The sequence below is a fragment of the Microtus oregoni genome, unplaced genomic scaffold (assembly GCF_018167655.1).
Source record: "Microtus oregoni isolate MIOR12 unplaced genomic scaffold, Mior012 000114F_ref0000099, whole genome shotgun sequence".
In the NCBI taxonomy this organism is placed as follows: domain Eukaryota; kingdom Metazoa; phylum Chordata; class Mammalia; order Rodentia; family Cricetidae; genus Microtus; species Microtus oregoni.
In genome coordinates, this window is record NW_024544743.1 from 1,787,353 (window position 1) to 1,800,214 (window position 12,862).

At 44.3% G+C, this 12,862-nt stretch overlaps 1 protein-coding gene across 3 annotated transcripts in view; it reads right to left on the minus strand.

The window, feature by feature from the left end:
• LOC121443905 (cytosolic carboxypeptidase 1) overlaps nucleotides 1-12,622 on the minus strand; it is a 129,144-nt gene extending 116,522 nt beyond the window's left edge. The window contains exon 1 of one of the 3 annotated variants that reach the window (XM_041645660.1): nucleotides 12,480-12,622. In XM_041645660.1, the coding sequence (XP_041501594.1) occupies nucleotides 12,480-12,589 (110 nt within the window). In that variant the 5' untranslated portion in view covers nucleotides 12,590-12,622. Of the gene's footprint in view, nucleotides 1-12,098; nucleotides 12,184-12,479 lie in introns of those variants that run through there. The other 2 variants (XM_041645661.1, XM_041645662.1) reach the window with 2 other exon arrangements.
• Between the last annotated feature and the right edge of the window lie 240 nt (nucleotides 12,623-12,862).

Here is a 12,862-nt window from a genome sequence, read left to right on the forward strand (position 1 = left end):
AAATAAAATAAAATAAAGCAAAGGAAGCCGTGCTGGTCTAAGGCATTTCAAATATAGGTGAGCTTTGCAGACTGTACTAACTACAAGGGAACTGAAATGCTCCATTGCCCTTGTTCAGTTGTTATGGCTTTAACTATTAAACACTAACATCTGTAGTTTACACATATGCTTAATAACACAGAAGTTTTGAGGATAGAGCACAAGGAACAACCAGAAAGCCATTCTGGGGCATAAGCAATGAAGACCTGTGTCTTGGAAATCACTGCACTAAAGAACAAAAAATCACACCAAACAAGCTCACCTTTACAATCAAAGCAGTCCCCGTCACTGTACACCCGTGGTGACAGACCCACTTCACACCTGCGATGTACAGGGCTTCCGGCTGCATGGTGACAGCCCTCCTTAGCTGCGCAACAGTCTGCAATTCTGACTGTATTTCCCTAGAGATTACTCTCTTGAGAATCTTATCATGTGCTTACTGACCACCTACTGGAGAACTGTCCACTCAGGTCTTTTCCTATTTTTCGATTAAGTTATCTTATTACATTGACTTCTTGAGTTATACCTTAAATAATCCAACAGATATGTCACGCCAATGTTCATGCCAGAATTATTCACAACACAGGTAGAAACAACCCAGTGTTCACTAACAAATGAATGCAGGAGCAAACTGTGGTATATTTAAACCAGAGTATTATTCAGTCATAAAATAAGCTTTTTTTATAGCTACAACATGAATGAACCTTTAAACATTATGCTAATGAATTAAAAACCCAGGCGTAAGACATAAAATTATAGAACTCCTAGGGGAAAACTCACTCAGTACTAGCCGTGGTAATGACTGGATAGTGAATAAAATCACAGGCAACAAAACAAATAAGTTGACTATGTAAATTTAAGAAAACTTGGATTAGAGAGATGGCTCAGTGGTTCAGAGCTCTGGTCTCTCTTGCAGAACCTAAGTAACAGCTCACAACCATCCAAAACTCCAGTTCCAGGGAATCTGATATCCTCTTCTGGCCTCTGTAGGCATAGCACACATGGTACACTAACATACATGTAGGCAAAACACCTGCACACATTGAAAATAAATCTTTATAAGATGTTTAAGAAATTGTTTTCCAGGGCTGGAGAGATGGCTCAGCATTTAAGAACATTGCCTGCTTTTCCAAAGGTCCTGAGTTCAATTCCTGGCAACCACATGGTAGCTCACAACCATCTGTAATGAGGTCTGGTGACCTCTTCTGGCCTGCAGCATACACACAGACAGAATATTGTATATATAATAAATAAATAAATAAATATTTAAAAAAAAAAAAGAAAAGAAAAGAAATTGTTTTCCAGGCAGTGGTAGGGCATGCCTTTAATCCCAGCATTCAGGAGGCAGAAGCAGGCAGATCTCTGTGAGTTTAAGGCCACCCTGGTCTACAGAGCCAGTTCTAGAACAACCAGAGCTTCACACAGAGAAACCCTGTCTTAAGAAAACAACAACAACGACTTAGAGAGATGACTCAGTGGTTAAGAGCACTGCTTTAAAGGTCCTGAGTTCAATTCCCAGCAACCAGAGAATGGTTCACAAGCAACTGTAATGAGATCTGGTGCCCTCTTCTGGCTTGTAGGCATACATGCAGGTAGAAAACTGTATCCATGAACATAGCGGACAGTGAGGACTACTGAGAACTCAAGAACAATGGCAGTGGGTTTTTGATCCTACTGCACGTACTGGCTTTGGGGGAGCCTAGGCAGTTTGGATGCTCACCTTACTAGACCTGGATAGAGGTGGGCGGTCCTTGGGCTTACCACAGGCCAGGGAACCCTGATTGCTCTTCTAGCGGATGAGGGAGGGGGACTTGATGGGGGAAGGGGAGGGAAATGGGAGGCGGTGGCAGGGAGGACGCAGAAATCCTTAATAAATAAATAAATTTAAAAAAAACAAATACATAAATAAATAAAATCTTTTACCAGGCAGTGGTGGCAGATGTCTTTAATTCCAGCACTTGGGAGGCAGAGGCAGATGGATCTCTGTGAGTTTAAAGCCAGGCTGGTCTACAAGAGCTAGTTCCAGGACAGCTAGGACTATTACACAGAGACACCCTGTCTCGAAAAACCAAAAAGAGAAAAAAAGGAAAAAAAAACCACTCATATACATTTTTTAAAAATTTAAGAAATCACATGCATAGCAAAGTCAACAATAAACAAAGCAAAGTCAACCTGTGGATTGGAAGAAAATATTTTCCAATATACACTTGATAAGGAGGGATACATATGAAAATCACACTACTTGGCAGCCAAAAAATAAATAACTTAATTTAAAAATTAACCAATAACCTAAATTAAAATTTCTACAAAGACATAATAGTTGATTTATTTATTGGCGGACTAAAGGTTGATATTATTAAAAGGTATTCCCATCACTAATTCTGATACTGCAAGCCATATTATCACTTCATACCTGTATCAGAAGCTGTTACTAAGAAAATAATATGTCCCGGAAGCCAACCCAGTCCCAGGACACTGATGGGCCAGGACTGAGCCAGTGACCTGACCCAGAATCAGGAATCTCCACTGGAACAGGTACAAGGGAGTAACTACTGAGCAAGTGAGCCACAGCCAGAGACTGCTGAGGGTCCGGACATGAATCTGGGACCTTCAAGGGAGTAGACCTAAGCCAGGACCTGGGTGGGTCCAGGTGAGTCTAGGACCTCCCAGGAACTAGGCCTGAGCCAGGACCTCTGCCAGTCTGGGCATAAGTGAACCTGGGACCTTCCAGGGAACAGGCAGGAACCAGAGATCTCTGTGGGGCCAGGCATGAGTCTGGGTCCTCAGAAGGAGTAGGCCTGAACCAGGACCTCTGTGGGTCCGGGCATTGGTCTGGGACATCAAAGGGAATAGGCAGGAACCAGGAACCTCTGCAGGTCCAAGCGAGAGTCTGGGACCTCTGAGGGAATAAGCAGGTCCTCTGCGATTCCGGGCGCACCAGAGCCTGGGACCTCCAAGGCAGTAGACCGGAGCCAGAAACCTTTCAAGGTCCAACTCCAACCTAGGAACTTCTGCAGGAGGGGTTCCAGACCAAGATTTACAGATACAGAGCAAAGCCAGCTACCTAGGCCGAAGTAGGCCTGAGATAGCAAACTCCAAGGGAGCAGAGCAAAGCACAGGAGCACTGAGCTACCTCCAGGAACAAGAGTAACCAACGGGGTAACTAGAACTGTGACACTGACTGTACATGAGGAACAACCATCTGAGCTTTGTATTCACTAGCACCTAGAAGATTATTCAACAGAATCTCAGACAGCCCCAACCACACCTATTAGAGGAAGAAATGAGTAGAAAAGGTAAGAACAATGCAACACCACAAAGAGCAACACAACACCAGTAAAACCTAAAGACCCTACAATACAACAGCAAGACCTGAACAATCAAATATGAATAAAGCAGAAGAAAATTACCTAAAAAAATAACTTCAAGAGAGTGTTTGAAACTCTTAAAGAGGAAATGAGAAATTCCGTTAAAGAAATGGAGGAAAAGACAAAAAATTGGAAGACATCAGCAAATCACTTAAAGAAAACCAAGAAAAAGAAATCAAACATATGAAAGAAACTATTCAGGACTTGAAAACTGAATTAGAGGCAACAAAGAAAACAAAAACCGAGGGAATTATAGAAACAGAAATCATGAGTAAACAACCAGGAACCACAAACACAAGCATGAACAGCAGAATACAAGATATAGAAGAGAGAATCTCAAGCACTGAAGATACAATAGAGGAAATAGACTCATCAGTTAAAGAAAACATTAAATCTAACAAGAGCTTAATCCAAAATATCCAGGAAATATGGAACACCATGAAAATCTAAGAATAATAGGTATAGAAGAAGTTCAACTCAAAGGCACAGAAAATATATTTAACAAAATCATAAAACATTTTCCCAACCTAAGGAAAGATATGCCTTTGAAGATACAAGAAGCCTACAGAACACCAAATAGACTGGATCCAAATAAAATGTCCTCTTGTCACATAATAACCAAAACACAAAACATACAGAGTAAAGGAAGAATATTAAAAGCTGCAAAGGAAAAAGGTCAAGCGATTCCAGTGAAACCAGGAACAAGACAAGACTGCCCACTCTCTCCATATCTATTCAATATAGTTCTTGAGGTCCTAGCTAGAGCAATAAGACACCAAAAGGAGATCAAGGGGATTCAAATCAGAAAAGAAGTCAAACTCTGTTTGCTGATGATATGGTGGTTTACATAAGCAATCCCAAAAATTCTACCAAGGAACTTCTACAACTCATAAACACTTTCAGTAATGTAGTAGGACACAAGATTAACTCAAAAATCAGTAGCCCTCCTGTATACAGATGATAAAAGGTCTGAGGAAAAAAATCAAAGAATCAACACCCTTCACAATAGCCACAAATAGCATAAAATATCTCAGAGTAACTCTAATCAAACAAGTGGGAGACTTGTATGACAAGAACTTTAAATCTTTGGAGAAATAAATTGAAGAAGACACCAGAAAGTGGAAAAATTTCCCATGCTCTTGGGTAAGCAATATTAACATAGTAAAAATGGCGATCTTACCAAAAGCAATCTACAGATTCAATGCAATGCCCATCAAAATCCCAGCAAAATTCTTCAAAGACCTCAAAAGAATGGTACTCAACTTCATATGGAAAAGCATAAAACCCAGGATAGTCAAAACAATCCTGTCCAATAAAAGAACTTCTGGAGGCATCATAATCCCTGACTTCAAACTCTACTACAGAGCTACAGTACTGAAAACGGCCTGGTATTGGCATAAGAACAGACAGGAGGACCAATGGAACTGAATAGAAGACCCAGATATCAATCCACACATCTTCAAACACCTGATTTTTGACAAAGAAGGAAAAAATATCAAATGGAAAAAAGAAAGCATATTTAACAAGTAGTGCTGCCATAACTAGATATCAACATGTAGAAGAATGAAAATAGACCCATATCTATCACCATGCACAAAACTCAAGTCCAAATGGATCAAAGACCTCAACATAAAGCCAGCCACACTGAACCTTATAGAAGAGAAAGTGGGAAATACACTTGAATGCATTGGCACTGGAGACCACTTCCTAAATATAACCCAGTTGCACAGACACTGAGGTAAACAATTAATAAATGGGACCTCCTGAAACTGAAAAGCTTCTGTAAAGCAAAGGACATGGTCAACAAAACAAAACAACAGCCTACAGAATGGGAAAAGATCTTCACTAACCCCACATCAGACAGAGGGCTGATCTTCAAAATATACAAAGAACTCAAGAGATTTGTCACCAAAAGAACACATAATCCAATAAAAAAAAAATGGAGTACAGATCTAAACAGAGAACTCTCAACAGAGGAATCTAAAATGGCTGAAAGACACTTAAGGTAATGTTCATCATCCTTAGTCATCAGAGAAATGCCAATCAAAACAACTCTGAGATTCCATCTTACACCTGTCAGAATGGCCAAGATCAAAAACACTGATGACAACTTATGCTGGAGAGGTTGTGGGGTAAAGGGAACACTTCTGCATTGCTGGTGGGAATGCAAGCTGGTACAGCTGCTTTGGATATCAGTATGGCAATTTCTCAGAAAATTAGGAAACAACCTTCCTCAAGACCCAGCAATACTACTTTTGGGTATGTATCCAAAGGATGCTTAATCGTGCCACAAGGACATATGCTCAACTATGTTCATAGCTTTGTTTGTCATAGCCAGAACCTGGAAACAACTGAAATGCTCCTCGACCAAAGAATGGATAAGGAAAATGTGGTACACACAGCAGAAAAAAAATAATGACATCTTGAATTTTGCAGGAAAATGGATGGAGATGAAAAACATTATTTTGAGTGAGGTAACCCCGACACAGAAAGACAATTATCACATGTACTCACTCATAGGTGGTTTTGAAACATAAAGCAAAGAAAACCAGCCTACAAACCACAATCCCAGAGAACTTAGATAACAATGCCGACACTAAGAGAGACTTACAAAGTTCTAATCTACATGGAAAGTAGAAAGTAGAAAAAGACAAGATCTCCTGAGTAAATTGGGAGCATGGGGATCTTGGGGAAGGGTTGAAGGGGGAGAAGAGAGGCAGGAAGGGGAGCAGAGAAAAATGTAGAGCTCAAAAAAAATCGATTAAAAAGCGGGGGAGAAAACAACATGTGAGGGTGGACCAGGGGTGGTGAATGCAGAAGGCAGGCTGGGAGAAAGGGATGGATGAGGGGTGGGGGCTGGCCTAGGGAGGGAGGTGGTATGCGTGACAAGGCCGCAGTGAAAGTGACAACTCCCCTGCCAGTGTGTGTACCTCCCACTTCATGTTCCCATTGTTTCCGGAGTCTGAGAAGGGCTGGTGTCACCACTGTTAACGGCAAAATGGATACAAACTACAAAAGGCCTAATGCTGAGTCCACAGTTAAGTGCACACAGAACCCAACAACCTCCTGAGCCAGCAGTTTCCTGATTCTGCAACAACACCATGGCTCCAGAAATGAGGCTTTAGATGCAAGCTCACAATCAGGCAGGCTTCCTAATCACAAAACAGCACCTCCCTTCCTCCCTGTACTCTGGTTCCTAAATTAAGGTTCAACAGGACCAGCAAGATGGCTCAGTGCATAAAGTTACTTTTTGTCAAGCCTGACAACCTAAGTCCTTCGAGGTGGAAGGAGAGAACCAATTTCCGAAAGTTTGTCCTCTGACCTCCCTGCTTGCACTCTGGGATGCACATATGTGCTCATGTGTGCTCATACACACAGGTACACACACACACAGACACACACACACACACACACACACACACACACACATACATGCTCACAATAAGTAAATGTAATTTTTAAAGATAAATTTCAACCTAGAATCTCTTCAGATGTCCAAACAACACTGCAAGCTCCTTACTACCTGTGCAGAAGATACTTGATTCACAGCCCTTCATTTCCAAGTTCATCCTTTCTATATGTTCTATAGAAGTGTGCCCTGTACATGTATTTCCTTAACCTCATAATGCTAAACCCTTCTGGCAGAGGCCACTGGAAAGACACTGCAGGAGAGGGGCTTGAACTTGCTGCCTCCAGGATATTCCCTTGGTCTCAAGCAGGCAAGGCTACTCAGGGTCCACTGCTGCATCAAGGCTGGCTTCTCTAACAAAGGCCCCTGTGACGACACAGCTTCCCCAAGAACACAAGCACAGTGCCTCTACTGAGTCACCTCCCATCAACAGCATTCTCTAAACTCTGAAGCGAGGCCACCAGCCTAGGACTGTCCTCACCGGCACACACACTCTGCACAGCACACATCTGGAGATGGGAAGTATGCTAGAAACACAGTTGGCATTCTTTCGACAGACATCTGTACATCCCTAACAAGTCCTTCAACTATTTAACAGCCAATAGTAAACCTCTCTACTGAGGGCAGAGTGGACCCTTGATCCACAACTGCCCCTTCCCATTTTCTTGTTGTAAACATTTGTGTAGGAAAGATGGGTGGTAGAAGGCCCTCAAAGTCAAGGAGGAACCTGGGCAACACCAACCATGTACAGTAGGCAGTAGTCTTGGGTCAGCCTAGTAAATATTCTAAATATAAACTAATCTATTTTAAAAAGCTGTTGTTTCTGCTAGGCTATTTTGAAATTTAGTCTACACTTTACAAGCACTCAAGTGGTTGCAATGAAGGGTGGGGGTTGGAACAATGCCTGTTGAAAATGTGGAGAATATGGCCCCTTCCACTTCTCAGGTGGGAATCTGCTAGTGTGGCTGCTTTGTAAGCAGTCCGACTACCCTCAAAACTGAACACAAGTGTGTCTCTGTTTTTTAATCTTATTGTACTCACTAACGAATGCCTATGAGGCCAGTGGGTGTGCGGTGGGCACCACAGTGGGTGTGCAGTGGGCACAACACTGTGCGTGTGGAGGCCAGAGCAGCGGCTTCTCTCCTTCCACTTTCACATGGCTCTGGGAATCAAATCAGGTTCCCAGGCTTGTGCAGCAAATACCTTTACCTGCTGAGCCATCTTTTCAGAGTTCTGATTCTTGAGTGAAAACTCGGGTATTATCATTGTCACAAATACAACTTTCTTTTGTTTACGTGAAGAAAAGGTAGACTTACTCTGTTCATTTCTGTAAAAGCCTCTGCCAAGACACCCAAGTTTGAGCTGCACAGTTCATCCAAATGGTGTCTCATGGGAAAAGGGAGGCTAATTCAAGCTCTTAACTCCATTACGGAACTCTTTTGCCCCGAGACAGTCATCAACTCTTCAGTACAGTACATGGCGGCAATGTTTCATGGATACTACCCATGCATCATAAAGAATAACGTCTTGAACTGGCCAGTGGCTCAGCACTTGCAACCAAGCCTAGCAACCTGAGTTCAGTTGCCAGGAAGCACAAGGCGGAAGGGAAGAAAGTGGCAATCACTGTCCTCTGCCTCCGCATGCACACCACAGCACAGATACACACACAATAATATTTCTTTTGTAAAACTTAAATCCTCCATCATATTTCAACCCAAACAACTTCTACTAATTTCTCATGGAATAAGCATATTAACAATGTGCTTATTGTTTATCTACTGTTGCTTAATTTTGGGTAAAGCTAGCCGGGAGCCAGGAGCTGGGAGGCGGGAAGCGGCCCGCCGCTCCTCACTACAAAAATTATGAGCATAAGTGATATGGCTGACCCTAGGTCCAATCTCCAGTACTAGGACCCAAAGACATGACTTTCTTTGGTACTACACAATAAAATGCACCACCATGTGGAAGATGTAACCATCTCAGTGAACCAATACTTAACACCTGACCAACAAATTGTTACAAATCCAAATGTGCATAAGATCCATTAGATCTCAACACACTTAAGTATAAATGAACATGAAAAAAAACAGATAGGATTTCAGCTTCCATCTTGCAACTAACCTTTAAGAAAGTGCCAGTTGTTGAGTTTTGATGACATACCAAATAAAAATATCCACAACTATTGCCTCCCCCTTTATAGCCATTAACTGTGCCTGGCTGGATGTTCTCCATATATATATATATATATATATATATATATATATATATATTTCAACCTAAACAACATACTGCAATAGATTGAATGCTGAAGCAGAAATAACCTAGCTGTTTGTATTACTTGATATTAAAGAATTACACAAATTAAGTCTGGGGTATAACTCTGTGGTAGCAGCCTTCCTTGCCTAGAACAACTCCAAAAACAAAAGGTGGGAGGAGGGCAAGTGAAGGGAGGGAAAGGAGAGAAGAGATTGAGAAAAAGCATGGAAAACTTACAAATATGTAAAACACTACCACTCTTCTCACAAGATATGTTGTCCTGCTTTTTCTCATTTAAAAATATGTTATTTATATTAATATGTAATGTGTTTAAGACTACAATTATAAGTGAATTAACAAAAAATTGTAACAAGATAAATATGAATATAACCTACAAAAAATGTAAAAGGAATCCTAAGTTCAAATTGAAAATATCTGATTTAAGAACAGACTATGAATATAGGCTGCACAACTCTAATCTAAAATTCCAAACCCCAAACCTTCTGAACACTAACCTGACACCACCAACAGAAAGCTCACAGCTGACCTCACCTGCCACACTGCAGACAAAATGTAGGCACGCTAAACACTTTCATGCAACATCACATTCGACATATATACAATGTCTATCATGTTCAGATGGGGTACCGTCTTCAAAACATCTCAGAGGTATGGAAATATTCCAAAATCTAAAACACCTGTGGGCCCCAAGAATATCAGATAAGAGATGCCCAAGTTGCATCAAATCCTTGCAAACCAAGAATAAAAATATGAAATTATTAATGGAGAGACCCATTTCCTAGGAAAATTAGATGAAAGCTGAACATGAATATAATGCAAAATCAAAGCACCATTTTATGTAACATCAATAAAGACAAACGGAATGCATACATAAAATTTACTCTGTATGCCGGGTGGTGGTGGCACACACTTTTAATCCCAGCACTCAGAAGGCAGAGGCCAGCTTGGTCTACAAGAGGTAGTTCCAGCACAGGCTCCAAAGTTACAGAGAAACCCTGTCTCAATAATAATAATAATAATAATAATAATAATAATAGTAATAATTACTCTGTATATCCTAGAAACATCCATGTGCCCACAAATGTTTTGATAATGCACCCAATACCAACATATGACAGAGAAACAGTCAATAACTGGAAAACAGGTGTTTAAAATAGCAGCCACCACCAACAGGAGGCAGGCATTCCAAGGTTCTGTCCAGGGGACAGGCCAAGATCCTCAGCTTTCCAGCAACATCCCAGGGCCGTCTGCTCAGGGTGTACCTATTCTATTTTAAACTTACATGTTTCCAAGAAACAACAGTGAGACTACACACTCGCAGCTTCAAAGAAGAAAATGGATCACGGGAATTAACCTGTGCTAATGCTGCCCAGCCAGCCTGAAGATTTCCTTTGGCTGATTAACTGCGGGAAACTGGCAGCAAGAAGAGTAATGCCCACCAAACACCGCCTATTACACGCTACAAAAAGACACTTGCATTAACTTATTTCATGCTTGAGATCATCCTAAGGGCATAAACACCATCATCTCCATTTTTGGCGTGGAGAGAGTTGAATCCAGAGGATAAACAAATGCCTACAGCAAGCCAGGACACAAATTCAGCCTCTCGGGCTGAGCCCCAACGCCGTAGCCACTGCACGACAGCATGTAAGGTTTAAAATGTAGCACCCACCCTTAACCACGTCCAGCGTTTACCTGGACACCCACTGCTGAAAGACAGAGCCTGAACAATGTGCAGAGGCTCACCAATTGCCTTTTGCTGTCTGAACTCTGAGGCGCTAAAGCGCTGGAGCTATTAGAGATGACTAATGCGAAAGAAGCGTAAAGACAAAATCCAGAATGTAGGCCTACGTTAATAAACAGTAATACAATTTGTATTTGTAATATAAATTAAAATATTTCACACATCATGGACCTCCTCTTCCTCCACTAACGTGGGTGAATCATTACACAGCTATGTAGCCAGACTTCTCTCAAGAGAATGCTTCAATTCAAGAGGAGAGCAAGATGGTTCTGCAGGCAGGGGCATCTGCCCATGACCACCTGAGGTCCATCCCCTGCACCCATAAAGAGAGAACCAAAACTCTCCTCTGACCTACACCTAAGCGCACGCGCGCGCGCGCGCGCGCACACACACACACACACACACACACACACACGAAAACGGGGGGTACCTCAATCAAAAGCATTATTGCTACAAGGCTGAAGGGGTGGCTCAGTGTTCCCCGGGCACTGGCTGCTGTTCTTCCAGAGAACCTGGGAGGGTCTGATTCCCAGCCCCCACATGGTGGCTCACAACAAAAGTACTCCAATTCCAGGGAATCCCATGCCCTCTTTTGACCTCCTCAGGCATCAAGTACACACGTGGTGAACATGTATACATGCAGCAAGCAAACACTCGTACATATATATAAAACAAATTCTAAAAAAAAATAAAAAATCTTGATTGCTACCACAAAAGCTTGTTACATTGATGTGTTTCACATTTTGTCAAACACAAAAAGCATCTGTTTCAGAGTTTAATGAAGATTACAATTTTAAACACTGATCTAGCAATTCAAGGCAAAACTCCACGGTCACTCAAAATGAACGTGTAACTTCACGGTAGAATATGACTCAGGAGAAGCGGAACGGTAAACCTAGCAAATGGGGAGAAATCCGGGTGGACCAAGGCAAGGCGGAGTGCCTCTCTTAGAGAGGTCGGCTTACAGATCTCCAAGGACTTGGTTTTGACTTTTAAAATCTGTGCCTTCCATAAACCATTTCTTTTTTGGTCAACTAGACCGAAAACATTCCAAAGCACAATTACAAAAATAACTTCCTATCTCAGGAGAGCTGTGAGGATAACTCGGAGGCTGGCCAAGTGAGCGCAAGCGCTGGCCACTCGTCCCCGCCGACTACGAACTGCCCTGCACCGCATGGGCGCCGTTCCCATTCCCGACACCTGGAGGGAGGGCTCGCCACCGAGAACCCGCCATGCCAGCCAGCGGGGTGGCCGCCGTTACCTCACAGAGCGAGCGAGCCCAGCAGCGAGGTACCGCAGACGAGCCTTTACCCTGTCAACGTCCACCGGGGCTACCCGGGGCGGTGTTGGAACTGCCTTCCGCGGCGCTAAACTGTCAACCAAGAGCCAATCAAAGCGTCCCGGGGCGCGGCCGGGCGGAGGTCGGGGGAGTGGCGGGCAGCGGAGCGCGGCGGGCAGCGCACGGGGCTGCGGCGGCTGCGACTCGCTCGACAGACAGCCGGCCGGCCGGCTTCCCCGCCTCGCAGCGCGCCTCGCCCCCGCCCGCAAGGTGAGCGGAGGCGCCGCCGGGAGCCGGGCCGGAGGGCGGGCTGGCAGGCTGGCGGGCGGGCGGGCGGGACGCGCGGACAGCGGGGACGCTCACCGGCTTGGCGTGGGCGCTGGCGGGGACTGCGCTCGGCCTCCGCCCGCGGCTCCCGGGCCGCACGGGGGAGGGTCCCTCGCCGCCCGCCGCCCGCCGCCCGGTGTTTTCATACAAACCCCGGTGGCAGGAGAGGCGGTGGCGGCGAAGACTGCTGCGGAACCTGCCCGCATCCCGGGGCAACGTCAGCGCGGCGCCCCGCCCAACTCACGCCTCGGAGAGCCGGCTAGCGGGCGCCCGCAAGGCGCGTGCGCGCGAGGGAGGGGCGCCCCCCCCCCCACACACACGCCCGGGGAGGGGCGGGACGCCAGAGGACCGGTACGGGCGCGTGCCCGCGGGCGGGGGCGGGGCGTGTGAGAAGGAGCCGGGCGCGTGCGCGCGGGGCG